A 21,839-nucleotide genomic window follows, 5' to 3' on the forward strand; every position below is an offset into this window, starting at 1 on the left:
ATTGATTAAGATTTATTATTACCACTAAATTGTTTTTGAACTTTATGATAATATTCGAGTTCGTCTAAAGAAACAGATGGAACTAAAGAATTAACAGCTTTAATGAAATGATTTTGATAAACTATTAATTTTTGATTTTGCTCTTCTTCATTAATTTCACCATTGATTGAAGCAGTAATTCTTTCATGAAAAGCATTTGACATTGCATCAGAGGCTAATGCATAGAAATCAGCACCAGTAAGATTCATTGGACAATTTTCAACGACTTTTCTAAGATCAACATCATCGGCTAAATTGAATTTTCTAGTGAGAGCTTGAAGTATTTTAAATTGATTTTCTTTTTCTGAGCTTATACCTAAATAGAGTAATCTATCTAATCTACCAGGTCTCATTAAGGAAGAGTCTAATAAATCGGGTCTGTTGGTTGCACCAATGATGAATACATCAGATGATTTTTGCATACCATCAAGTTCAGCTAGTAATTGAGAAACTACACGGTCCATAACACCACCACTATCAGCACCATTACCTCTACTTGGTGCAAGAGAATCCAGTTCATCGAAAAAGATAACACATGGTTTGGCTTGTCTTGCTTTGTTAAATATTTCTCTAATGTTCTTTTCACTTTCACCAATGTACATATTGATCAATTCTGGGCCTTTAACCGATAAGAAATTCAATGAACATTCAGTTGCGATTGCTTTTGCCAATAGAGTTTTACCAGTACCTGGTGGACCAAATAAAAGAATACCAGATCTCTTACCGATACCACTGGCAAATAAATGTGGATGTTCTAATGGTAATTGAATGGTATCCATAATTTCACTCTTTACATTTGCCAAACCACCAACATCATCCCATGATACATTTGGTATTTTTGGAGCACCAATTGATGATGATTGATATTCTTGCATCTCTGATAAAGATTTTTGAATATCATCACCCATCACTAAGAAACCACAATTATAAATTTCAATTGGTTTAATTTCATCATTCATCATTTGTTGAATTGATAATACTCTCTTTAATGCATTAATTGATGATCTTTGAATTAATGCTCTTAAATTACTATTTAAAAATGATGCTGTTCTAATTGATAAATTCTTTATTGATACAGTATTACCAATATCAATTGGTAAATTTTTTGTTAAATATTTTAAAATTTTAAATCTTTGATTTTCATCTGGTGACTTAAAATTAAAATTTTATATATAAAAAAAAAAAAAAAAAAAAAATGTTTTATTAATTATTATATTATTATTAGTTATTATTATTTATTATTTTAATTTTTACTTACATTTAAAGTAATTTCATGTTTAAACCAATTTCTAACTTTATTTGATAATTCATCCATTGAATTAACAGTAACAGTTATAATTAATGGATATTTATTTGAATTTATATTACTAGTATTTGAATCATTAATATCTTTTAAAATATTAATTAAAGTTTGTGATAAATTTGATTCTTTCTTTTCTTGTTGCATACTTTGAGCAGTTTGTTCTAAAACTTCAAAATTTTTTAAAATTAATAAAGTTGGTGTTGAATTTGAAGCTTGTTCAAGTACGTTTCTAATATTCCAATCTTTTTTAGATTCAACGAAATCATAAAGTTTATAACAATCAACTTCATAAACATGAATACCCATTTGTTTTGCAACTCTATTTAATAAAGTTCTTTTTCCAACACCTTGTGGACCATTTAATAATAGGGTACAATTGAAATCGAATGAAAATTTATCACCCATTAAAAATGGTGATATTAAATCAACTATAGTTTTAAATTCATTTTCATAAATTAATTCTAATGGTACCATTGAATTATCTTTTGACTCTTCTTGATCCCCTCCTCTCCAATAAAATGATTCAATTTTACTGGGTACCATTGAATTACTTGAACCTTCTTGAATTATTGATGTTGTATTTTTATCAATTAAATAAATTTGATTACCATTTATATTTTCAAATTGATTACAAAGTATTATTTCAACTTTAAAATAAACTAAATTATTATTATTATTATTATTATTATTATTATTATAATTATTATTATTATTACTATTATTACTATTTATTAATTCTTCTTCATTATTTACTTTTGTAGATATTACAATTATATCATTTTGTTTTAATAATCTTTTTTTTTGAAAATATTTCTCTAATTGATGAGAATATGATTTATAACCACTTGAATTTTGATTTTTAATTCTTGATATTTTAATTCTATTTGCTGTTGGATAATTAATTGGAAAACTATCATTATTATTATTATTATTAATATTTGGTTTATTTGATTTTAATAAAATTAATTCAAATTGATTTGAAATTATTTCATAATTTGATAATTTTAAAAAGTTTTTATAATCAATATTTAAATTAAAAATTGAGATTGGTGGTAAATATAAAACCTGATCTTTTAATTTTAATGATGATGTTATTGAAAATATTCTAATTGCAATTTCATATTCTTTGTTATTATTATTATTATTATTATTAGTTATATTTTTAATTTTAATCCAAGATCCATTAAATAAATTTAAAGATTTTAAAGTATTTAATGAAACTAAACAATCAACTAAATAATCATATTCTTTTGAAATATCAAATTCAAAATCAATTTCAGTTGGTATTGACTTTAATTGAGAAATATTAATAAACTTTTTATTATTTGATAAAATTCCTTTTGAACTTGGTGTGAAATGAAATAAATTATTTGAGTCACCTATGTCTTCATTTTTGGTTGTTGTATTATTACTAATATTAATTATTGGATGAATAATAAAATTTGATAATCTTAAATTATTATTTAATTTTAATTTATTATCTTTTTCCTCTTCTTCTACTTCTACTTCTTCTTCCTCTACTTCCTCTTCTTTATTATTATTATTATTATTATTATTATTATTATTATTATTATTATTATTATTATTATTATTATTATTATTATTATTATTATTATTATTATTATTATTTGATGGTAATGTATTTAAAATTTTATCATCAGGACTAATGATAATGATAGTTGTTGAATTTGAAACAGTACCTTGAAGTAATGGGAAACATTCCAACACTTTGTATGAAAATGATTTATGTTTTTGATGATTTTCTATAACTATATTATTTGGACTTTGAAATAATATTGAATTCTCTACTAAATAATTTCTAAATTCTTCATTAACTAAATATTTTGAATTTATTGTTGTTGTTGATGATGATGATTCGGATGGATTTGAAGATTCAATAAATGATTCATTATCATTTGCTAATAAAACTACTCTTTGTAATACTGTTAATTTCTTTTTAATTGGTTTTAAATGAACAATATCATTATTAAATAAATTCAATTTCTTTGAACAACTATTTGAAATTAATACTGATTTAAGTTTATTATTATTATTATTGTTATTATTATTACTATTATGAATATAAGTAATATCAAATGATACTAGTATCTCTTTTTTATTACTTTTATATTGTAATTTATTTATACTATTTAAATTTATTTTTTTTGTATTTTTATATAAAAATATGAAATAATCATTAATTGTTGAAGGATCGAATTGGGATGGATTAATTGATTTATCAAATGGTACGATTATTGTATAAAGTGTATTATTATTGTTATTGTTATTATTGCTTTCATAACAATATCTCTTTAAAAATAAATTATCGTTTAATATAGATATATTAAACCATTCATCTTTAAATAAACCAATCATTGTTTTTTTTTTTTATAAACTAATGAAAATGAAAATAAAAACAAAAATAAAAAAAATAAAATAAAAAAATGAAAAATGAAAAATGAAAAATCTCGTGTGAAAAAAAAAAAAAAAAAAGAAAAAAAAAAAAAAGGAAAAAAAAAAAAAAACCTTTTATATCTAATTAACTATTTATGTAGAATGTCTGATGATGAATTTATAGATGAATATGATGATATTTATTCAAAACTATGTCAAGAAGCACAAGGTAAATTAAAAAGGAAAAAAAGAAAAAAAATAAAAAACATCATTACAAATTTAATATTATTAATATTAATTGTTTTTTTTTTTTTTTTTTAAAATAATAATCAAAGATTTTTTAATAATTAAAGATATTGAAAGAATTGAAAAACCAACAGCATTAGAATTTTATAGAGAATATGTTTCACAAAATAAACCAGTTATTATTACAGGATTATTAGAAAATTGGAAAGCATATAAAGAATGGAGTGATGATTATTTAGAGAATGTAATGAAAGATGTTGAAGTAACAGTTTCAATTACAAATGATGGTTTAGCTGATGCAGTTAAACCAATTAATGAAAATGATCCAAAAAGTGAAAGAGTATTTTGTAAACCATTTGAAAAGAAAATTAAATTTCAAGAATATATTAAACATTCAAAGAAATCATCAAAAGAAAATAAAAATAAATTAGCATATTATATCCAATATCAAAATAATAGTTTAAATGTTGAATATGATAAATTATTAAATGATATAGATGAATCGGTTATTGATTTCGCTAAAGAAGCATTTGGTAGTAATATAGATGCAACTAATTTTTGGATGGGTCAAGACAAATCAGTTTCATCACTTCATCAAGATCCATATGAAAATATGTATTGCGTTGTAAGGGGTACTAAAATATTCACTTTATTGCCACCAATAGATTACCCATTCCTATATAAATCTGAATTCCCATCTGCATCATTTGTTAATGTTGGTTGTGATGATAATGATGAAAATATTAAATTAGAGATTCAAATTGATAATGATCCAAAAATGAATATACCATGGATACCTGTTGACCCAACTGAAACTTTAGAAAATAATATTAAACTTGGTTATCCTTTAATTGAAAGAGCTCATCCAATAACCATTAGAGTTGAAGCTGGTGAAGTTTTATATTTACCATCACTTTATTTTCATAGGGTTGCTCAAGAATCAAATAAAACTTCAAACTCATTATCAACAATAGCAATAAATTATTGGTTCGATATGAAATATGGTATAAACTATGTTTATTTTCAATTTTTAAAAGAAACTACAAAATATCAAAAACAAATTAAAAATAAAAATAAAAAATAATAAACTAAATAAATAAATAAAATTTTTATTATTAATTTAATTACTATTACTATTACTATCACTACTACTACTACTATCACTATTACTATTACTATTACTATCACTACTACTACTATTATTTGGTGGTGGTAGTGGTGGTTGTTCAGAGAATAATTTTGTCATATTAAATTGAATGAATTGATTTTTATAAGCTGGTGAAACTAATGGTAAAGTTTCATTTGTGAATGGGAAAGGAATATTTGTAGTTGCAACAGATACATAAACTAAATTTTGTTTAAAATCATAAACAGCAGAATGTAGGTCACCAGTTTCCATTTGACCCATTGTATTGATTAAAGTTTGAGCTGTAATTTCAGACCAAGATTGACTTAATGAATTTGCCATACAAGGATCAGTACTTGGTTGAGAATGTTTATCAACATAAACCACATCTTTAAAGAGTGGATGTTCTGGTACTGGTGGTGCGAAACCAGGGAATGGAGTTTCATCATCGAATACTCTAACAACGTCCATTGAAACTTCAAGCAAACTTGCTGTATTTGATTCATTTGAACCAACACCTAAATAAACTGCACAAGTTCTTGGTGTATTATAAATACGATTCAATGCTTCGTAAATACTATTATCATATTGAAGGATATCACGTAAAATGAAATAAAATGGCATACCATTATGAGTGTATGTACCATTATATGAAAGCCAAACCTTTTCACAAACACCTGTTCTTTGTGAATAACCTGTTAATGCACCAATAAATGAAGTCCATGATAAAATTGAAAATTCTCCACCATCATTCTCTTGTGGATGATAAACTATCAATGTTGGATAATTAACTAATGGATTCTCTAATCCCCAATCTAAAGCTCTAACTTGAAGTAATCCACCATTAATTGTTGCTTCACTCCATGCTCCAACAATACTACATGTTGCTTTAACTAATTCTGGAAACATATGCATTCTTAATAATGTTTGATATGGTATTCCAGCTATTAATAAAAAATTAAAAAATTAATAAACATATTCTTTCTAACCCCTACCCCCTTTTTTGATATATATACTTACAAGAATCTGATAAACCTAATAATTCATTAAAGAATCTTTTTGGTGTAAATTGTTCAGTTGCAGATGCAACATAATCTAATGCAGCATTAACACCAAACTCTTCAATTAATTTAATTAAAAATTCTGGTAAACGAAGTGCAAATTTAGTTTTAATAAATTCTTTAATTGCAATCTCTGCAAATTCCATAAACTTTGGAATTAATTCATTTACTTGTTCTTTTAATAATGTACCATGAGCATAACCCATTTCATAGGCTTCACCATATAAATGTAAAATTGAAACTTGATTACTATCATCACCAGTTTTATATAATTTACCATTTGCAGTTGATGCTATAAATATTGGTTCTTTATTAAAAATTGGGTATGGATTTGGTTTACCCTTACATTTATCTTGATCATAACTATCACTACCACTACCTGCACTACTACTACTTTGATCAAAACTATTATCAAATTCAAAATCTATATCAATATCATTTTCAATTTCAAAACTTTTTACAGTAATTGAAATTAATAAACAACAAATTATAAATAATTTAATTAAATTCATTATTTCTTTTTTTTTTCTTTTTTTTTTCTTCTTAACACTTTCTAAAATAAATAATTTAAATAAATATTATTTTATATAAAAAGAATAAATTAAAAAAAATAGTTTGGCTAAAAAAAAAAAAAAAAAAAAAAAAAAAAAAAAAAAAATTAAAAAAAGATTTTCTTCAAAAACTAAATCAGATTTGCAAAATATTATTTTCACTACCAGTGCAAAATGTACACTCGTAAAAAAAAAAAAAAAAAAAAAAAAAAAAGAAAAAAATTAAAAATAAATAAATTTCCAAAAATATCTCCTTAATAAAACGGTTTTATTTATTTTTATTTATATTTTGTTTTTTTTTTTTTTTCTTCTATACACTTTATTTAAAAAAAAAGATATTAATAAAATTTTTAAAATTATTATCAATATTTGGATCTTTTTTTTTTTTATGCAAAGATTTTAAAAAAAAGTAAACCCCCCAATAATTTTATTTTTTTTTTTTATTCTTTATGGGGGTAACACTTTTTTTCTGAAAAATTTTTCTTTCTTTCAAAATATCTTTCCCTTGCTGCTTGAATTAAACTTTCGTCATTCCTCCTTGTATTATACCTTTCATATTCATCTTTTTTATCATCATCTTTTTTAATTCCATATTGGGCTTGATAATAATTTGTTGTTTTTGGTTTAGTAAATTTATTATTGGTATCATAATTATTATTATTATTATTATATTTNGAAGTTGATTGGGATGTTGTTGAATTTATTGATGGTTTTTTATCTTGTTAAGTTCCATTTTCATGAATTGAAAAATATAAATTTCTGTGAAATGAAAAAAAATCTTTTTTCTTTGTTTGTTCATTAATTTCTTCTTTTTCTTGTTTTTCTTTTTCTAATCTATCATTTTCTAATTTCTTTTTATAGGCTTGAGTTATGTAAATTTCTTTATCTTTAAATTTATCACCTTCTAATTCTCTTTCTTTTAAAATTTGATTCTCTTTAACTTTTTCAAATTGTTTTTTTTTTAAATTTGATTGTTCCATTAACGATGATATATATTTAGATTCTCTATTATTTAATTGTTGTTGTTGTTTAATTTGTAATTTTTTATCTTTTTCTTTTTTAATTGAATCAAATACTGAATCATATTCAAATGCTGTTGGATCTTCTAATATTGCTTCGTTATGTTGTCTCTCAACTTTTGTATTTAATTTTTGTTGTTGTTGTTGTTTTTGTTTTATATAATCAATATATCCATCTTTATTATTATTATCATCATCTTCTTTAAATTCTTCTTCGTCATCATCTTGAAAAACATTTTTTTTTGGTTTTGGTAATTGTAAACCATACTTTTTTTCACCACTCATTTTATTATATTTTATTTTTATTTTATATTTATTGTTTTTTTGTGGTTTTTATTAATAAATTGGGAATGAAAAGTGATTTCATTTTTTTTTTTTTTTTTTTTTTTTATTTTTTTCAATAATGCAACACCCTTTTTTTTCAACAATTTATTTTTTTATTTTTATTTTTTTTATTTTTTTTATTTCAAATAATTATATTTATAATTAAAGATGAAATGAATTAATCTTTTGATAATAAGATTATATCTCAACAATGAGGTAGGTCACTTTATTTAATTTTTCACAAGTTAAAATATCTGTTTAATAATTAACAGGTTTTGCAACCACCTACCAAATTAAAAAAAAAAAAAAAAAAAAATTATAGCATCTAATCGCATGTGTGGTTGCAAAGAAAAAAAAAAAAAAAAAAACCCCCCTTTTTTGTTTCTATTTTTATTATTTTTTTTATTATTTTTTTTATTTTATTTTATAATTTTTATTTATAGCCAAGGCAAAAAAAAAAAAAAAAAAAAAAAAAAAAAAAAAAATTTTAACCTTAAAAATAATTTTTAAAACTTTTAAAACAATTAATAAATTTAGTAATATAAAAATAATTTTATTTGATCTATTAAAAAAAAATTAAAAAAAAATAAAAAATGGTTTATTTAAAAAACATTTTAATTTTTTTAATAATTTTTTTAATTAATCCATTGGAAAATATTATTAATTTTATAATTTTATAATAATTTTTAATGGATATTAATTGATTTAATTTTTTTAATTTAGGTAAAAAAAAATAAAAAAAGCACTAAAGAAAATGATTTAAAAGGGCCAATAGCCTTACCAATTATTGGTAATTTATTTGGTTTAAGAAATGACACATATTCAATTATGGACTTTTATCATAAAATGTATGGTGGAATTTATAGATTATGGTTTGGTGATTATTTTGTTGTTTCTTTAAATGATCCAGAAATAATTAGAGAAATATTTATTAAAAATTATTCAAATTTTTCATCGTTTGTATTTAAAAATTAAATTATATTTTTTTTTTTTTTTTTTTAAAAAATAATTTACTAATATTTATATTATTAATTTTTTTAATTTTTTTAATTATTTACCATAGTCGTCCATTTTTACCAACAATAACATTTGGATCATTTAATTATAGAGGAATTTCAGGATCAAATGGTGATTATTGGAAAAGAAATAGAAATTTACTTTTAAATGCAATGAAAAAATCAAATTTAAAACAAACATATGATAATTTAAGTGATTCTGTTAATTCTTTAATTAATTTAATGAAAGAATTTCAATCTTCAAATGAAAGTGTATGTATTTACAACAAGAATTTTAAATCCTTTTTTTTTTATTCTTTAATTAATTTTTTTTTTTTTTTTTTTTTTTTTTTTTTTTTTTTTAAAAAGTTTCAACCTGATATGTATTTAAGAAAGTATGCATTAACAACTATGTTTAAATATGTATTTAATGAAACTGTATCATTTGAAAATAAAATTGTACAAGGTGAAGAAGCTGAATTAATTGATAATATAAATGAAGCATTTAATTTTATGACACTTGGTAATGCAGGTGATTTCTTTAAAATTTTGCAACCATTATATTACCAATATCTTTTATATAGAGGTGGCTGTTTCAATAGAATTAGAACATTAATAAGAAATAGATATATTGAACATCGTAAAACCATAGACATTGAAAACCCAAGAGACTTATTAGACTTGTTAATCATTGAATATGGTGACCATTCTGACGAGAATATGATTTCAATCGTTCAAGTTTGTTTTGACGTAATCTTGGCCGGTGTTGATACATTGGCAAGTTCATTAGAATGGTTCTTGGTAATGTTATGCAATAATCAACAAATTCAAGACACTGTTTATAATGAATTGAAAGAGACTGTTGTTGGACCAGTGGTAACATTAAATGATAGACCATCAACACCATATACAATGGCATGTATTAAAGAAACCATAAGATTAAAAGCACCTGCTCCATTTGGTTTACCTCATACAACTGATCAAGATATAATCGTTAAGGGTCACTTTATTCCAAAAGATTCAATGGTACTTATAAACTTTTATTCATTAGGTAGAAATCCAAAAGATTTCCCTGACCCTCTTAAATTTGATCCAAATAGATTCATTGGTTCTACACCTGATTCCTTTATGCCTTTTGGTACTGGTCCTAGAAATTGCATGTAAGTTTTTTTTTTAATTTTTTTTTTTTTTTTTTATAATTAATATTAATATTATTTTAATTTAATTTTTTTTTAGTGGTCAAGCATTAGGTATGGATCAAATTTATTTACTTCTTTCAAATATTTTCCTTAATTTTAAAATTACTTCTGAAAATGGTAAAAAACTTGATGATACTGATTATGTTTCAGGATTAAATCTCAAACCAGCAAAATATAAAGTTTGTCTTGAAAAAAGATAAATCATTATTTATCTATTTTTTTATAATTTTATTGTAAAAAAAAAAAAAAAAAAATTTAAATATAAAAAAATCAATTAAATAAATTATTAAATTATTATACATTTGTATTTTTTTATTTTTTTATTTTTTTTTTATTTTTTTAATTTTTACTTTTGTGTAATTTATAGATATATATATATATGTGTGTGTGTGTGGGTGTGTGTACTATTTATCTTGATTCTAAATTAATTTTATATTTATTTGGACTAACAGTTAAACCAAAAATACCATCTTCATTAATTTTATTTTCATCAATTGTTTTTAATTTATATTTTAAAATTAAATTTGCAATTACCAAATAAAGTTGATCATTTGCTAATTGTCTACCCAAACAAACTCTATTACCTAAACCAAATGGAAAAAAAGAATCCATTGAATTATTTGAATTTTCTAAAAATCTATTTGGTTCAAATTTATATGGATCTTTAAAATATTTTTCATTATACCCAATTGAATGAAAATTAATGAAAACTTTACACTGTAAAAAAAAAAAAAAAATTATTATTATTATTATTATTATCATACATAATTTAAAAATATAATTATTATTATACATACTCCTTTTGGAATGAAATAATTTTCATCACCAATAAATATATCATTTTCACAATATCTTGGTAAACCAAATACAACAACAGGATGCATTCTCATGGTTTCTTTAATGATTGCTTGAATATATGGTGTATTTGGTCTATCTGATAATGTTATTTCCCTTTTAATTGAATCATCAATTATCACTTTTGAAGATACTACCTTTTTTAATTCATTATATGCTATTTCTTGATGAATTGGACTATTGCAAAGTTTAATGATTATCCATTCTAAAGTATTGGCAGCTGTAATTATAATTTTAGAATATTTTAGAAAATTTTAGAAAATTATAAATAATATAATTTAATTTTTATTTAGTATAGTATAGTATAGTTACTTGTATCTGTTCCTGCCATAAACATATCCAAAGTTACTTGAGTAATATTTAAAACATCATCATCAGTGGTACCATATTCATTAATTAAAATATCTAAAAGATCTCTTGGTTTTTCAGGATTTATAGATAAATTGTGATTCTTATACTTTTCAATAATCAATTTTTTAATATTTTTAAATACTTTATCAGTTTTTTGTAAATAGTAATAATATGGAGTTTCTAAAATTTCTATACTATTAGCTAATTTCCCAACTTTTAAAGTTTTAAAAATATTTTCCATTTCCATTGTTAATTCTGATAATTTACCATTTTCCAAATTTTCATCATATGGTACATCTTCATTAAAAATATATTTAAACATTGTTGATAAAACAAACTTTCTAAAATAATATTTTGGATTAAACTATATATAAAAAAAAAAGAAAAAAAAAAAAAAAATTAGTTTTTTTAATAATATTTGTATTATTAATTAAACATACTGATTTATTTTGTGATTCAAATTTTGAAATTTCTTTTATTAAATCATTTACTTGATTATCCAATAAAGTATAGATCGTTTTTGTATTTGCTCTTTTCATTGCATTTACAATAATATTTTTATTTTTAAACCATGTTTCACCTGATGAACCATTAATACCTCTAAAATCATTTGTACCAAGTCTAGTTAATGGAGATTTTGGTCTTGATGAAAAATTTTCAAATTTATTTATGAAAATATCTTTTATTAAATCAATATCTGATAAGAAAACTGAATAATAATCTCCAAGCCAAATTTTTAAAATTCTTTGATTATAAATTTTTTCAAGTTTCATTAATTCAATATGTGGCTTTGTTTTACCAATTTGAATCATATTACCAATTAATGGGAACCCAATTGGACCTTTTGCTTCATTTTTATGAATTCTTTTATTTTTAATATACTAATAAAAAAAAAAAAAAAAAAAAAAAAAAAAAAAAAAAAAAAAAAAAAAAAAAAAAAAAAAAAAAAAAATTAGTATTAGAATTTATTTTCTAAAAAAAGTATTTAAAATATTTACAAATGAATGAATTAAATAAATTAAAAATAATAACAGTAAAGAATTTAATAATTCCATTGTATGTTTTTAGATGAAATATTAATATTAAATTGCTTTGGATGAAAAAAAAAAAAAAAAAATAAAAAAAAAAAAATAAAAAAAAAAAATTTTTAATAAAGTGGTTAAATTGTTTTTATTATTTTAATTTTTCCACTTTTCTATTTTTGTTTCTTTTTTTTTTTTTTTTAATATTAATTTTTTTTAAAAAAAAAAATTGAATATTTACAAAATTACAAAATTACAAAAAAAATAAATAACATCATATGCATCATTTGGTTCTTTTTTTTTTTTTTTTTTTTTTTTTAATATTAATTTTTAAATTATTATATATTTTTATTTATTATTATATATATATATATTATTATTATTATTATTTATAATAATAATTTTAATATATAATAATAAATAAATAAATAAATAAATATTAAATATTTTATTTATTTTTTTTTTTATTATTATTATATATATTTTTTTTTTAAAATTTTTTATTTTTTTATTTTTTATTTTTTTTAAGCCATGTAATTATATATCATTGCATTTTCAGGGTCTCTACATAAATATTCTTTTTCAATTAAAATTTCTATTCTCTTTTTAAGATCCACAGGTTTTGGTTGGAATTTCAAAAGTGATACTAATTCAGAGATTAACAAATTATGGGCTAAAGTTTTTCTGGTTTTCATAATTCTTACAATGGCAGCATCAACTTGATATTGACGATCACTAATGATATTTTCATTGGTTTTTTGATTTTCTTCAACAGTTTCTTGAATTTGAATAGAGTTAACCTTGATTTTGAATAGTTTACTACTAAACTTTGAATTGAATAAAAAGGTATCAGTTTCATCGATTACTTTTGTTTTTGTTGCACCACCACTAGCACCACCACTAGCACTACCACTAGCACTACTACTTGTATTACTACTTGTATTACTACTAGTATTACTACTAGTAGAAGATTTCTTTTGAATTAAAATATCAGATTTTGAAGAACATAAAGATAGTAAATTCTTTTTTAATTCAGGTATAGCTAAACCAGTATTTGCTTGAATATCTCTAAAAGAGAGTTCACCACCATCAATAACATCATTAAAGAGGTAGAGAATAATAGTTTGAAAGAGTGATACAGATAATTCTTTTTTACCTTGAATAAAGTTTGCTTTTAAAACACAATAAGAGAGAGCATTTTGCCATTTCAAAGTTTTACCATTATGTTTTGATAGATAGAATTTGTTAAACACTTCTTGATACTCTAAAAACTCTTTTGGTAGTGTAGCTTCGATTGGAGGTTGTATTGGCCAATTTCCACTGGTCAACACATAGATATTCATCTCTATGGATTTGAAGTTCTGAGTCATTGGAGAGTCTCTAAATGAATTCATAATATCATTACTTAACTCGATGTCTTTAAACATCTCCTCCAACTTTGCAGTGAACGTCGTACCACATTCAGTCTTTAATTTGGAAATCATTGATTTCTCAGCATCGATCGAGGTTGATTTATCCAAGAGTAAACGTTTTGATAGATCTTGTTTATAGAATGCTTCAAACACATCCTTGCCTTGAATATAACGGAAGAGGATCAACGACTTGTTCAACACGGTCTCTAATTCCTCTTCAGACATTCTCTTTCCACCAACTTTTAGCTTTGAATCTATGAATCTTGCGACTAATTCGGCGGGTTTGTTTTGCTTGGTATTGATAAAGTATTCGAATGACTCTTTCAATGCGTAGGTCAACAATTCGTTCTTTGAGAATGATTGACTCAATATTCTATCCAATCTGTCCTTGTAGTCTAAAAGATCTTGAATTAACGTTGCCTCTTTCTCTTTATCATTCAACATTTGAATACCAGTTTGCTTGATATAACTTTGCCATGACTCTTTAATCTTTTTAATTTCACCAACGCTATTCAATAGTTGATAGAGTTTACCTAAATCCTCTAACCTATCGCCATTCACCATTGCATTGAAACCTTTCTCCAAGATAACATCCACATGTCTCTCTATCAATTGTCTATCCAACACTGCCATCAATTGCTTCTTTGTCGATTGCTCTAAATATCTCATTAATCTCTCACCTTCTTGATTTAATCTTTCACAAACATACTTTAAATACATTGGTGTTTCAATTTCATTAATCTTACTATTACCTTCCATATCATAAAATCTATTTGTTTCTTTAATAAATTCAATTTCAAATTTTGTATAAATCTAAAAAAAAAATAAAAAATAAAAAAAATTAATAAATTAATAAATAATAAATAATAAATTGGTTTAAACCAAACTTACATTTAATGATGATAACATTTTAACTAAACTATGTATTAAATCTCTATCAATTTCATCACCTTCTCTTTCACATCTAATTGAATATAATAATGAATCGATTGTTTTTCTTTCTAAATTTGATTGTTGTGATAAATTATTACCAAAATAAAATAAACCTAAATCCCAAATTGATTTAACCGTATTTGAATTTTGAATAACATAAGTTCTATCTAAATATAAAAATATACTCCTAATCATTATCTGTGTTTATAATTGTTTAATTATTAATAAAAAGTTAATTATTATTATTATCATCTATTTGTTTATTATTTATTTATTTACCATTTGATTTGTATGATCTTTCCAAATTGAATTTATAGATTTTAAGAAAATGATTGGGTCAGATGACATTGTTAAAACTAAATGTTTTATAGTAAGAGTTATATGTTTTTCAATTTGTACCGATATTTTATTATATAGGTTCGATGCTAATATTTTATCAAAACATAAGTTTTCTACCATTTTATATAATTCCTCTTGTGTTAATGTTGTTGCTTGCTTCATATTGATTGATGTAATAGCTGAACTTAATTTATTCCATGATGAATCTTCATAGTTATCTGGTGTTTTTGGTATCTGTTTTAAATTTTTAATAACCAATATCTTCTTTGCTGGTGGTGTACCTGCTAAACTATTCGTTAATGGTTTTTTATTATTATTATTTATATTATTAACATTATTATTATTATTATTTAAATTATTATTATTATTATTATTATTATTATTGTTATTGTTATTATTAAAATTCATTTTTATTTTTTTATTTATTTATTTATTTATTTATTTATTTATTATCTGTACAGAAAAAAAAAAAAAAAAAGGTTCAATGAATTGACAAATTTAATTAATGCAATTAATTTTTTTTTTTTTTTTTTAAAAAAAGAAAAAAAAAAAAAAAAAAATTTTTATTGATAAAAATGTTCAAATTTGACCTAAAAAAAAAAAAAAAATATTTGCTTTTTTTTTTTTTTTATTTTATTTTTCATATTTTTTTTTTTTTTTTTTTATAAACAATTATTTAATTTTATTTATTTTTAATATGAATTTAGCATATAAAAATAGACCAATCAAAAATACACAAAATCATATAAAATATAAAAAAAATGAATATAACCATTCTGTTTTTTAAATTTTTAAATTTTTTTTTTATTTTTTTTTAAATCTTAATTTTATTTTTTTCGGTCAATAATTTTATTTTTAGAATTTAATTATCTACCATTCATTTTTTTTATTTTAAAGAACAATGAGTAGGGAATAGATTTTTATAAAAAAAAAAAAAAATTGGTTTGTTTAATTTTTTTTTTTTTAAGTTTTATAAATTTCTTATTTTCATTTATTAATAATTTATTTTTTAAAAAAAAAAAAAAAAGATAAATAAATATGTGGACATTATAAAAAATTTAAATTAAATAGTAATCAGTTTCATTTTTTTTTTTTTTTTTTTAATTTTTTTTTTATTTTTTTGTTTTTAATAATCATAATTGATTTTATTATTTTATTTTTTTGAAAAATAATAAAAAGCAACAAAGAAATCATAAACCATACAAAAAGTTGGATACCAATATGGAGTCTTAGTGGTTGCAACATGGAAAAAACTATGATGTAATAAATCCCAAATTGCATGAATTAAATAACCATATACAATATATTTTTGACCCTTTTGTAAAGCATACAATGCACAGCCTCCAACCAATGCTGAAACAGCTAAATCAAACATATATTCGAATTGTGTTACTACTGAATTTGATGAAAATGCGAATGTAATACCTGCACATGCTAAATAAATTAAAAAAAAAAAATAAAAAAAAATAAAAAAAATGAAAAAATAAAAAAATAAAAATTAATAAATTATTTAATTAATAAATAAATAAATAAATAAATAAATTCTACTAAATTTTTTTTTATTTTTTTTTTAATTTTTTTTAAATTGTGTGTTCATACCTGCTAAAATTACAATGTCAAAATGGAAAGCGAAACGATGATTTGATTTGTGGAATAAAACAAATGCAACAATAGCTAAAACAGCCAAAACTAGGCCATGTTGATCTCCTGTTGAAACAATTAACATTTTTTATAATTATAATTAATTATTTGATTATGGTGTGTGTAAATTAAAATGTTGAAAGATATTTTTAATAAAAAAAAAATAAAAAAAAAAAATAAAAAATTGGAAGATGATTAAATTTTTAAATTTCATTTTTTTTTTTTTTTTATTTTTTTTATTTTTTTTTTATTGAAACCCACCACCAAATCATTATTCCTTATTTCAATCAAAATTAAACAGAATTTTTTTTTTTTACTTTTTTTACTTTTTTTTTTTTGTTGTTTTTTTTGTAAATATTTACACTTTACCAAATTTGGGAAATAAATCCCACTATATATATATTTTTTTTTTTTTTTTTTTTTTTTTTTTTTTTTTTTTTTTTTTTTTTTTGGAAACTTTCTATTTAAATGAGTAAAAGATGACAAAGAATTAATAATGGATGGTGTCGAAATTGTAAAAAAAATCAATTAAAAATAGTGCAATTGAAAAAGTATTTGGTATAGTTGGTGTACCACATATGAATTACAAGCACAAGGTTTTGGATTTTTTGGATTTCGTAATGAACAAAGTTGTAGTTATGATGATGCAGGTTTACCAGGATTTTGTATGACAGTTAGTGGTCCTGGTGTAGTTCATGCATTGGCAAGTGTATTTAATGAGTAAAAGATGACAAATAATTAATATATTTACATTTTTGAAAAAAAAAAAAAAAAAATGGTTTCTTTGAAAAACAATATTTTAAATTATTTTTGTTTTTTTTTTTTTTTTCTCCACATTAATTAAAAAAAAAAAATTAACAATTTGTAAAGAAAAATAAAAAAGATTTTTTTATTTTTTTTTATTTTAATTTAAATTTCTCCTAAGAGATGTGATAATTAAAAAAAAAAATTTTAAAAAAAAATTAAAAAAAAAAAAAAGGCGGGAAACTATAACTCACTCATACAATGGCTTTATCTCTTTATTATGATGAAGATGATGACGAAAATGAAAATGAAAACAAAGATAAACCAAATAATGATTTTAAAAATCAACAACAAATAAATACATCAAAAACCACTAATAATAATAATAATATTAATAATAAAAATAATTATAATAATAAATTCAATGATGATGATATATTTAATAATGATAAAATTATAACCAAACCAAGAGTAACAACAACAACAACAACTACCAAAAATACATCAACCAATTCAAATATAAATAAAACCAAATTTAATGATGATGATATATTTGATGATGAAGATGAAGATAGTAATAGTAATAAAACAACAACAACAACAACAACAACAACAACAACAACAGATACAATAATAACAAATGATTATAGATATCAAAAAACAGTACCATTTTCATCATTTTGTGATTTAATGAATAGAATTATTAATGATACAAAGATTAGTAATAAAAAGAATTATTTAGAGAAATTTATGAATCATTATAAAGATGAACCAAATAATTTTTATCAATTACTTAGATTAATATTACCACAATTGGATAAAGATAGAAATAGTTATGGATTAAAAGAGAAAACATTGGCAAGATTATATGTTGAACTATTGAATATATCACCGGAAAGTGTTGACGCAATGAGGTTATTAAATTGGAAGAAATCAACCAATGATGAAATTGGTGGTGATTTCGGTACTGCTGTTTATTTATCGTTAAAGAATAGATGTAATAATGATAATGGTAGAATTAAAGTCTCAATGGGTGATATCAATGAATCGCTAGATCAACTAAGTCAACCATTAACAGATAAGAAAACAAAAGTTTCAATCTTAAAAAAAGTATTACGATCAACCACAGCACAAGAACAAAAGTGGTTTGTACGTATCATTCTAAAAGAGATGAAAAATGGACTCTCTGATAACATCACTTTAAAATTCTTTCATCCTGATGCAATCGACCATTTTAATATAACTTCAAATTTAAGATTAGTATGTACAAATTTATTTTATATGACACAATCAAAACAAAAAGAATTAAAAGATAAACAAAAACTTGAAGAAAAAGAAAACCTTTTAAAACAACAACAACAACAACAAAATGATTTAGATATTTATAAATTAGAAATTAAATTATTTAATCCAATAAAGCCAATGTTGGCAAATAGACAAAGTATTGATAATTTATCAATGATATTGAATAGTGCAATTTCGGCAACACAATTTGTGGTTGAAAAGAAATTTGATGGTGAAAGAATTCAAATTCATAAAGATGGTGAACAGGTTAAATACTTTTCAAGGAATAGTAATGATTCAACCGGTATATATGGCTCAATGTTTACACCAATTGTTAAGGAGTGTGTTTTGGCCGAGAGATGTATATTGGATGGTGAGTTGATTGTATGGGATTCCATATCACAACGATTTGAAGATTTTGGTAATTTAAAAACATTGGCATTGAATAAGGATGGTATTTCAGGTAGTGGTGATCCGTTGGGTATAAATTATGGCAAACAACTTTGTTTCATTGCATTTGATATTCTATTTGTAAAAGATCAAAGTGTGATGAACTTACCATTAATGCAAAGATTAATGCTATTAAAACGTTGTGTAACAATAAAATCAAAACAATTTGAAATCTCTGAACAGACAACTGTGAATTCAATTTCCCAAATCATTAGTTTACTAGAGAGTGCGATCATCAATCGTGAAGAAGGTTTAATGTTAAAGAATTTACATTCCCTCTATGTACCTGCTGAAAGAAAAGATAAATGGGTGAAAATTAAACCAGAGTATATAGATGGCATGGGTAATGGTGCCGATGATTTGGATTTGGTTATTATTGGTGGCTACTATGGCAGTGGTTTGAATAGAAGGGGTGGCACAATCTCCCATTTCATGTTGGGTGTACCTTTTATAGCAGATTCCACCGACACTGACATTGATGATGAATCAACATTTGATAAGAATGTTATATTCTATTCATTTTGTAAAGTTGGTTCAGGCTATACCGATATACAATTGAAATCCCTACAAAAGGATTTAGACCCACATTGGAATAACTTCAGTACAAGTAAACCACCATCAATAATTCAATTGGCTGAACCATTCAAAGAGAAACCTGACGTTTGGATTGATCCAAGAGTTTATTCAAAAGTACTTCAAATTAAGGCATCCCAAATCGTTGTAACTGATAAATACAAATGTGGCTACACTCTTAGATTCCCAAGAGTATTAAAAATTAGAGATGATAAAGGTTGGAAAGATTGTTGTAGTCATGAAGAAATCATTGACCTCTTTACAAACTATTCAACAAATTTAAATTTTAAAAGAGATCATGAATATGGTGATGGCAGTGGTGGGAAAAATAAAAAATTAAAGAAATCAAAGAAAACTACAAACCAACTATTAGCCGATAGTGGGTTAAAAGTATTATCAATATTTCAAGATACTGACACAAGTGGTATTATACCAACTCAAAATATATTTCAAGGTATTGAAATTTGTGTTATTAAAGGTAGTAGTGGGGAATACACAAAATCAAAATTAGAAATTATGATTGTTGAAATGGGTGGTTCAAAAGTTCAATATCCATCAAGAAACACAAATTATGTAATCTCTTCAAAAGAGGTTGTAAAAATTCAAAATTTAATTCAATCTGGTTTCATTGATATCGTATCTTTTAATTGGATTGTAGATTGTTATAATGAAAAAAGGTTAGTCCCATTAGGTCCTAAATATATGATTTTCTCAACTGAATCAACAAAGAAAAGATTTCTTTTAGATTCTGACCAATTTGGTGATTCCTATATAAACGAAACTACTGAACAATCTTTAAAAGATTCTTTTAATCAAATTGATAAATTAAAATTAAAAAAACAATTATCAATCAATTCTACTACTACTACTACCACTACTTCTATTTCAAAATATTTTTCAAATTGTTGGTGGTCATTATTTAAAGAATTTACATTTTATTTAGATTTATATCAAGTTGTTGGTGAGAAGTCAACATTAATTGAAAATAATAATTTAGAATTATCAAATTTAAATATTCAATTTTATGGTGGTAAAATTTCAATAGAATTTAATAATAAAATCACTCATGTTGTTTTAGATTCTTTAGATTTATCAAGAATTACTTTTATTAAAAATAAAATCAATTCATTATCATTACCAATTCAAATTGTTACTACAAATTGGATTCAACTTTCAATTAATAATTATTCAATTCAACCAATTTTAGAAATTTTAGATTAATTTTTAAAATAAAAAAAAAAGATAATATATATACACTTTTAAAATAATTATTTTTTTTTTTTTTTATTTATTTTTATTTTTTTTTTTTTTTTTTTTTTTTTTTTTTTTTTTTTTTTTTTTTTTTTTTTTTATTTATATGATATTATGGATATTTTATTGTTACTATTTTTATTTTTTTATTATTATTACTATTAAATTTTTTTTTTTTTTTTTTTTTTAATTTTTTTAATTTATGTACTACTTTTTGTTAAGTTATCAATTAAATCTTGTAATGGAAGCATTTCTTTTTTATCAACTAAATTAAATTCGACAATGAAAAAGTAAAAATGTTTGAAACAAGTATTTAAGTGAGCTTCTTCACCTAATGAAACGATCTTTGTAAAGTGAGAGTAATAGATATGACCGTATACTCTAAACAATCTCTTAAAGATATTTTTAACGATGGATTGGAAGTTTTTAGGGAATTGAACGTCAACACGTGATGGGAATATGTTTTCATCATCTAAAATACCTTGAACCCATGTCATTAAAAATTCTACATACTCTGGAGCTGATACTTTAATTGGTTTCTTTACTGATTCACCATCAGCCCATAAATATTCATATTTTGGTCCTGCTGACATAACTTCACATGTTTTTGGAGTACAAAATTCAGTAATTGATCCATAAAGTAAATTAATTTGATTAAAAAAATCAACAGCTAAAAAAAATAATAAAAAAAATGAATATTAAAATTATAATAATAATAATAAATTAT

At 22.1% G+C, this 21,839-nt stretch overlaps 11 protein-coding genes across 11 annotated transcripts in view; 4 read left to right on the forward strand and 7 right to left on the reverse strand.

Moving 5' to 3' along the window:
* Window positions 1-5: 5 nt before the first annotated feature.
* Window positions 6-3,718, reverse strand: pex6 (AAA ATPase domain-containing protein; the record flags this gene model as incomplete). The annotated part of the gene is made up of 2 exons (XM_629461.1): window positions 6-1,190; window positions 1,298-3,718. 2 exons carry the CDS (start codon window positions 3,716-3,718, stop codon window positions 6-8), a joined length of 3,606 nt encoding a protein of 1,201 aa, XP_629463.1.
* A 180-nt stretch (window positions 3,719-3,898) lies between these two features.
* On the forward strand, window positions 3,899-5,066 carry jcdE (transcription factor jumonji, jmjC domain-containing protein; the record flags this gene model as incomplete). Its single annotated transcript, XM_629462.2, has 2 exons — window positions 3,899-3,965; window positions 4,072-5,066. The coding sequence occupies 2 exons, from the start codon at window positions 3,899-3,901 to the stop codon at window positions 5,064-5,066; spliced, it is 1,062 nt and encodes a 353-aa protein (XP_629464.2).
* A 36-nt stretch (window positions 5,067-5,102) lies between these two features.
* Window positions 5,103-6,681, reverse strand: dcd1B (acid ceramidase-like protein; the record flags this gene model as incomplete). Its single annotated transcript, XM_629463.1, has 2 exons — window positions 5,103-6,052; window positions 6,129-6,681. 2 exons carry the CDS (start codon window positions 6,679-6,681, stop codon window positions 5,103-5,105), a joined length of 1,503 nt encoding a protein of 500 aa, XP_629465.1.
* Window positions 6,682-7,442: 761 nt separating this feature from the next.
* Window positions 7,443-8,024, reverse strand: DDB_G0292766 (hypothetical protein; the record flags this gene model as incomplete). The annotated part of the gene is made up of 1 exon (XM_629464.1): window positions 7,443-8,024. The coding sequence occupies one exon, from the start codon at window positions 8,022-8,024 to the stop codon at window positions 7,443-7,445; it is 582 nt and encodes a 193-aa protein (XP_629466.1).
* A 632-nt stretch (window positions 8,025-8,656) lies between these two features.
* CYP508D1 (cytochrome P450 family protein) lies at window positions 8,657-10,457 on the forward strand (the record flags this gene model as incomplete). The annotated part of the gene is made up of 5 exons (XM_001134492.1): window positions 8,657-8,713; window positions 8,787-9,019; window positions 9,127-9,331; window positions 9,428-10,218; window positions 10,295-10,457. 5 exons carry the CDS (start codon window positions 8,657-8,659, stop codon window positions 10,455-10,457), a joined length of 1,449 nt encoding a protein of 482 aa, XP_001134492.1.
* Window positions 10,458-10,665: 208 nt separating this feature from the next.
* CYP508C1 (cytochrome P450 family protein) lies at window positions 10,666-12,518 on the reverse strand (the record flags this gene model as incomplete). Its single annotated transcript, XM_629466.1, has 5 exons — window positions 10,666-10,974; window positions 11,055-11,332; window positions 11,425-11,827; window positions 11,904-12,344; window positions 12,462-12,518. 5 exons carry the CDS (start codon window positions 12,516-12,518, stop codon window positions 10,666-10,668), a joined length of 1,488 nt encoding a protein of 495 aa, XP_629468.1.
* A 491-nt stretch (window positions 12,519-13,009) lies between these two features.
* Window positions 13,010-15,577, reverse strand: culD (hypothetical protein; the record flags this gene model as incomplete). The annotated part of the gene is made up of 3 exons (XM_629467.1): window positions 13,010-14,710; window positions 14,789-15,028; window positions 15,110-15,577. 3 exons carry the CDS (start codon window positions 15,575-15,577, stop codon window positions 13,010-13,012), a joined length of 2,409 nt encoding a protein of 802 aa, XP_629469.1.
* A 745-nt stretch (window positions 15,578-16,322) lies between these two features.
* On the reverse strand, window positions 16,323-16,895 carry DDB_G0292764 (hypothetical protein; the record flags this gene model as incomplete). Its single annotated transcript, XM_629468.1, has 2 exons — window positions 16,323-16,603; window positions 16,769-16,895. 2 exons carry the CDS (start codon window positions 16,893-16,895, stop codon window positions 16,323-16,325), a joined length of 408 nt encoding a protein of 135 aa, XP_629470.1.
* Window positions 16,896-17,278: 383 nt separating this feature from the next.
* On the forward strand, window positions 17,279-17,534 carry DDB_G0292762 (hypothetical protein; the record flags this gene model as incomplete). Its single annotated transcript, XM_629469.1, has 2 exons — window positions 17,279-17,282; window positions 17,401-17,534. 2 exons carry the CDS (start codon window positions 17,279-17,281, stop codon window positions 17,532-17,534), a joined length of 138 nt encoding a protein of 45 aa, XP_629471.1.
* A 281-nt stretch (window positions 17,535-17,815) lies between these two features.
* Window positions 17,816-21,082, forward strand: lig4 (DNA ligase IV; the record flags this gene model as incomplete). The annotated part of the gene is made up of 1 exon (XM_629470.1): window positions 17,816-21,082. The coding sequence occupies one exon, from the start codon at window positions 17,816-17,818 to the stop codon at window positions 21,080-21,082; it is 3,267 nt and encodes a 1,088-aa protein (XP_629472.1).
* A 230-nt stretch (window positions 21,083-21,312) lies between these two features.
* Window positions 21,313-21,839, reverse strand: part of mobB (Mps1 binder-like protein) — a gene marked incomplete at both ends in the record, with an annotated part of 901 nt that continues 374 nt past the window's right edge. The window contains one exon of the mRNA XM_629471.1: window positions 21,313-21,782. Coding sequence (XP_629473.1) covers window positions 21,313-21,782 — 470 coding nt within the window. The remainder of the gene's footprint in view (window positions 21,783-21,839) is intronic.

This window comes from Dictyostelium discoideum (assembly GCF_000004695.1).
Source record: "Dictyostelium discoideum AX4 chromosome 6 chromosome, whole genome shotgun sequence".
Lineage (NCBI taxonomy): Eukaryota > Evosea > Eumycetozoa > Dictyosteliales > Dictyosteliaceae > Dictyostelium > Dictyostelium discoideum.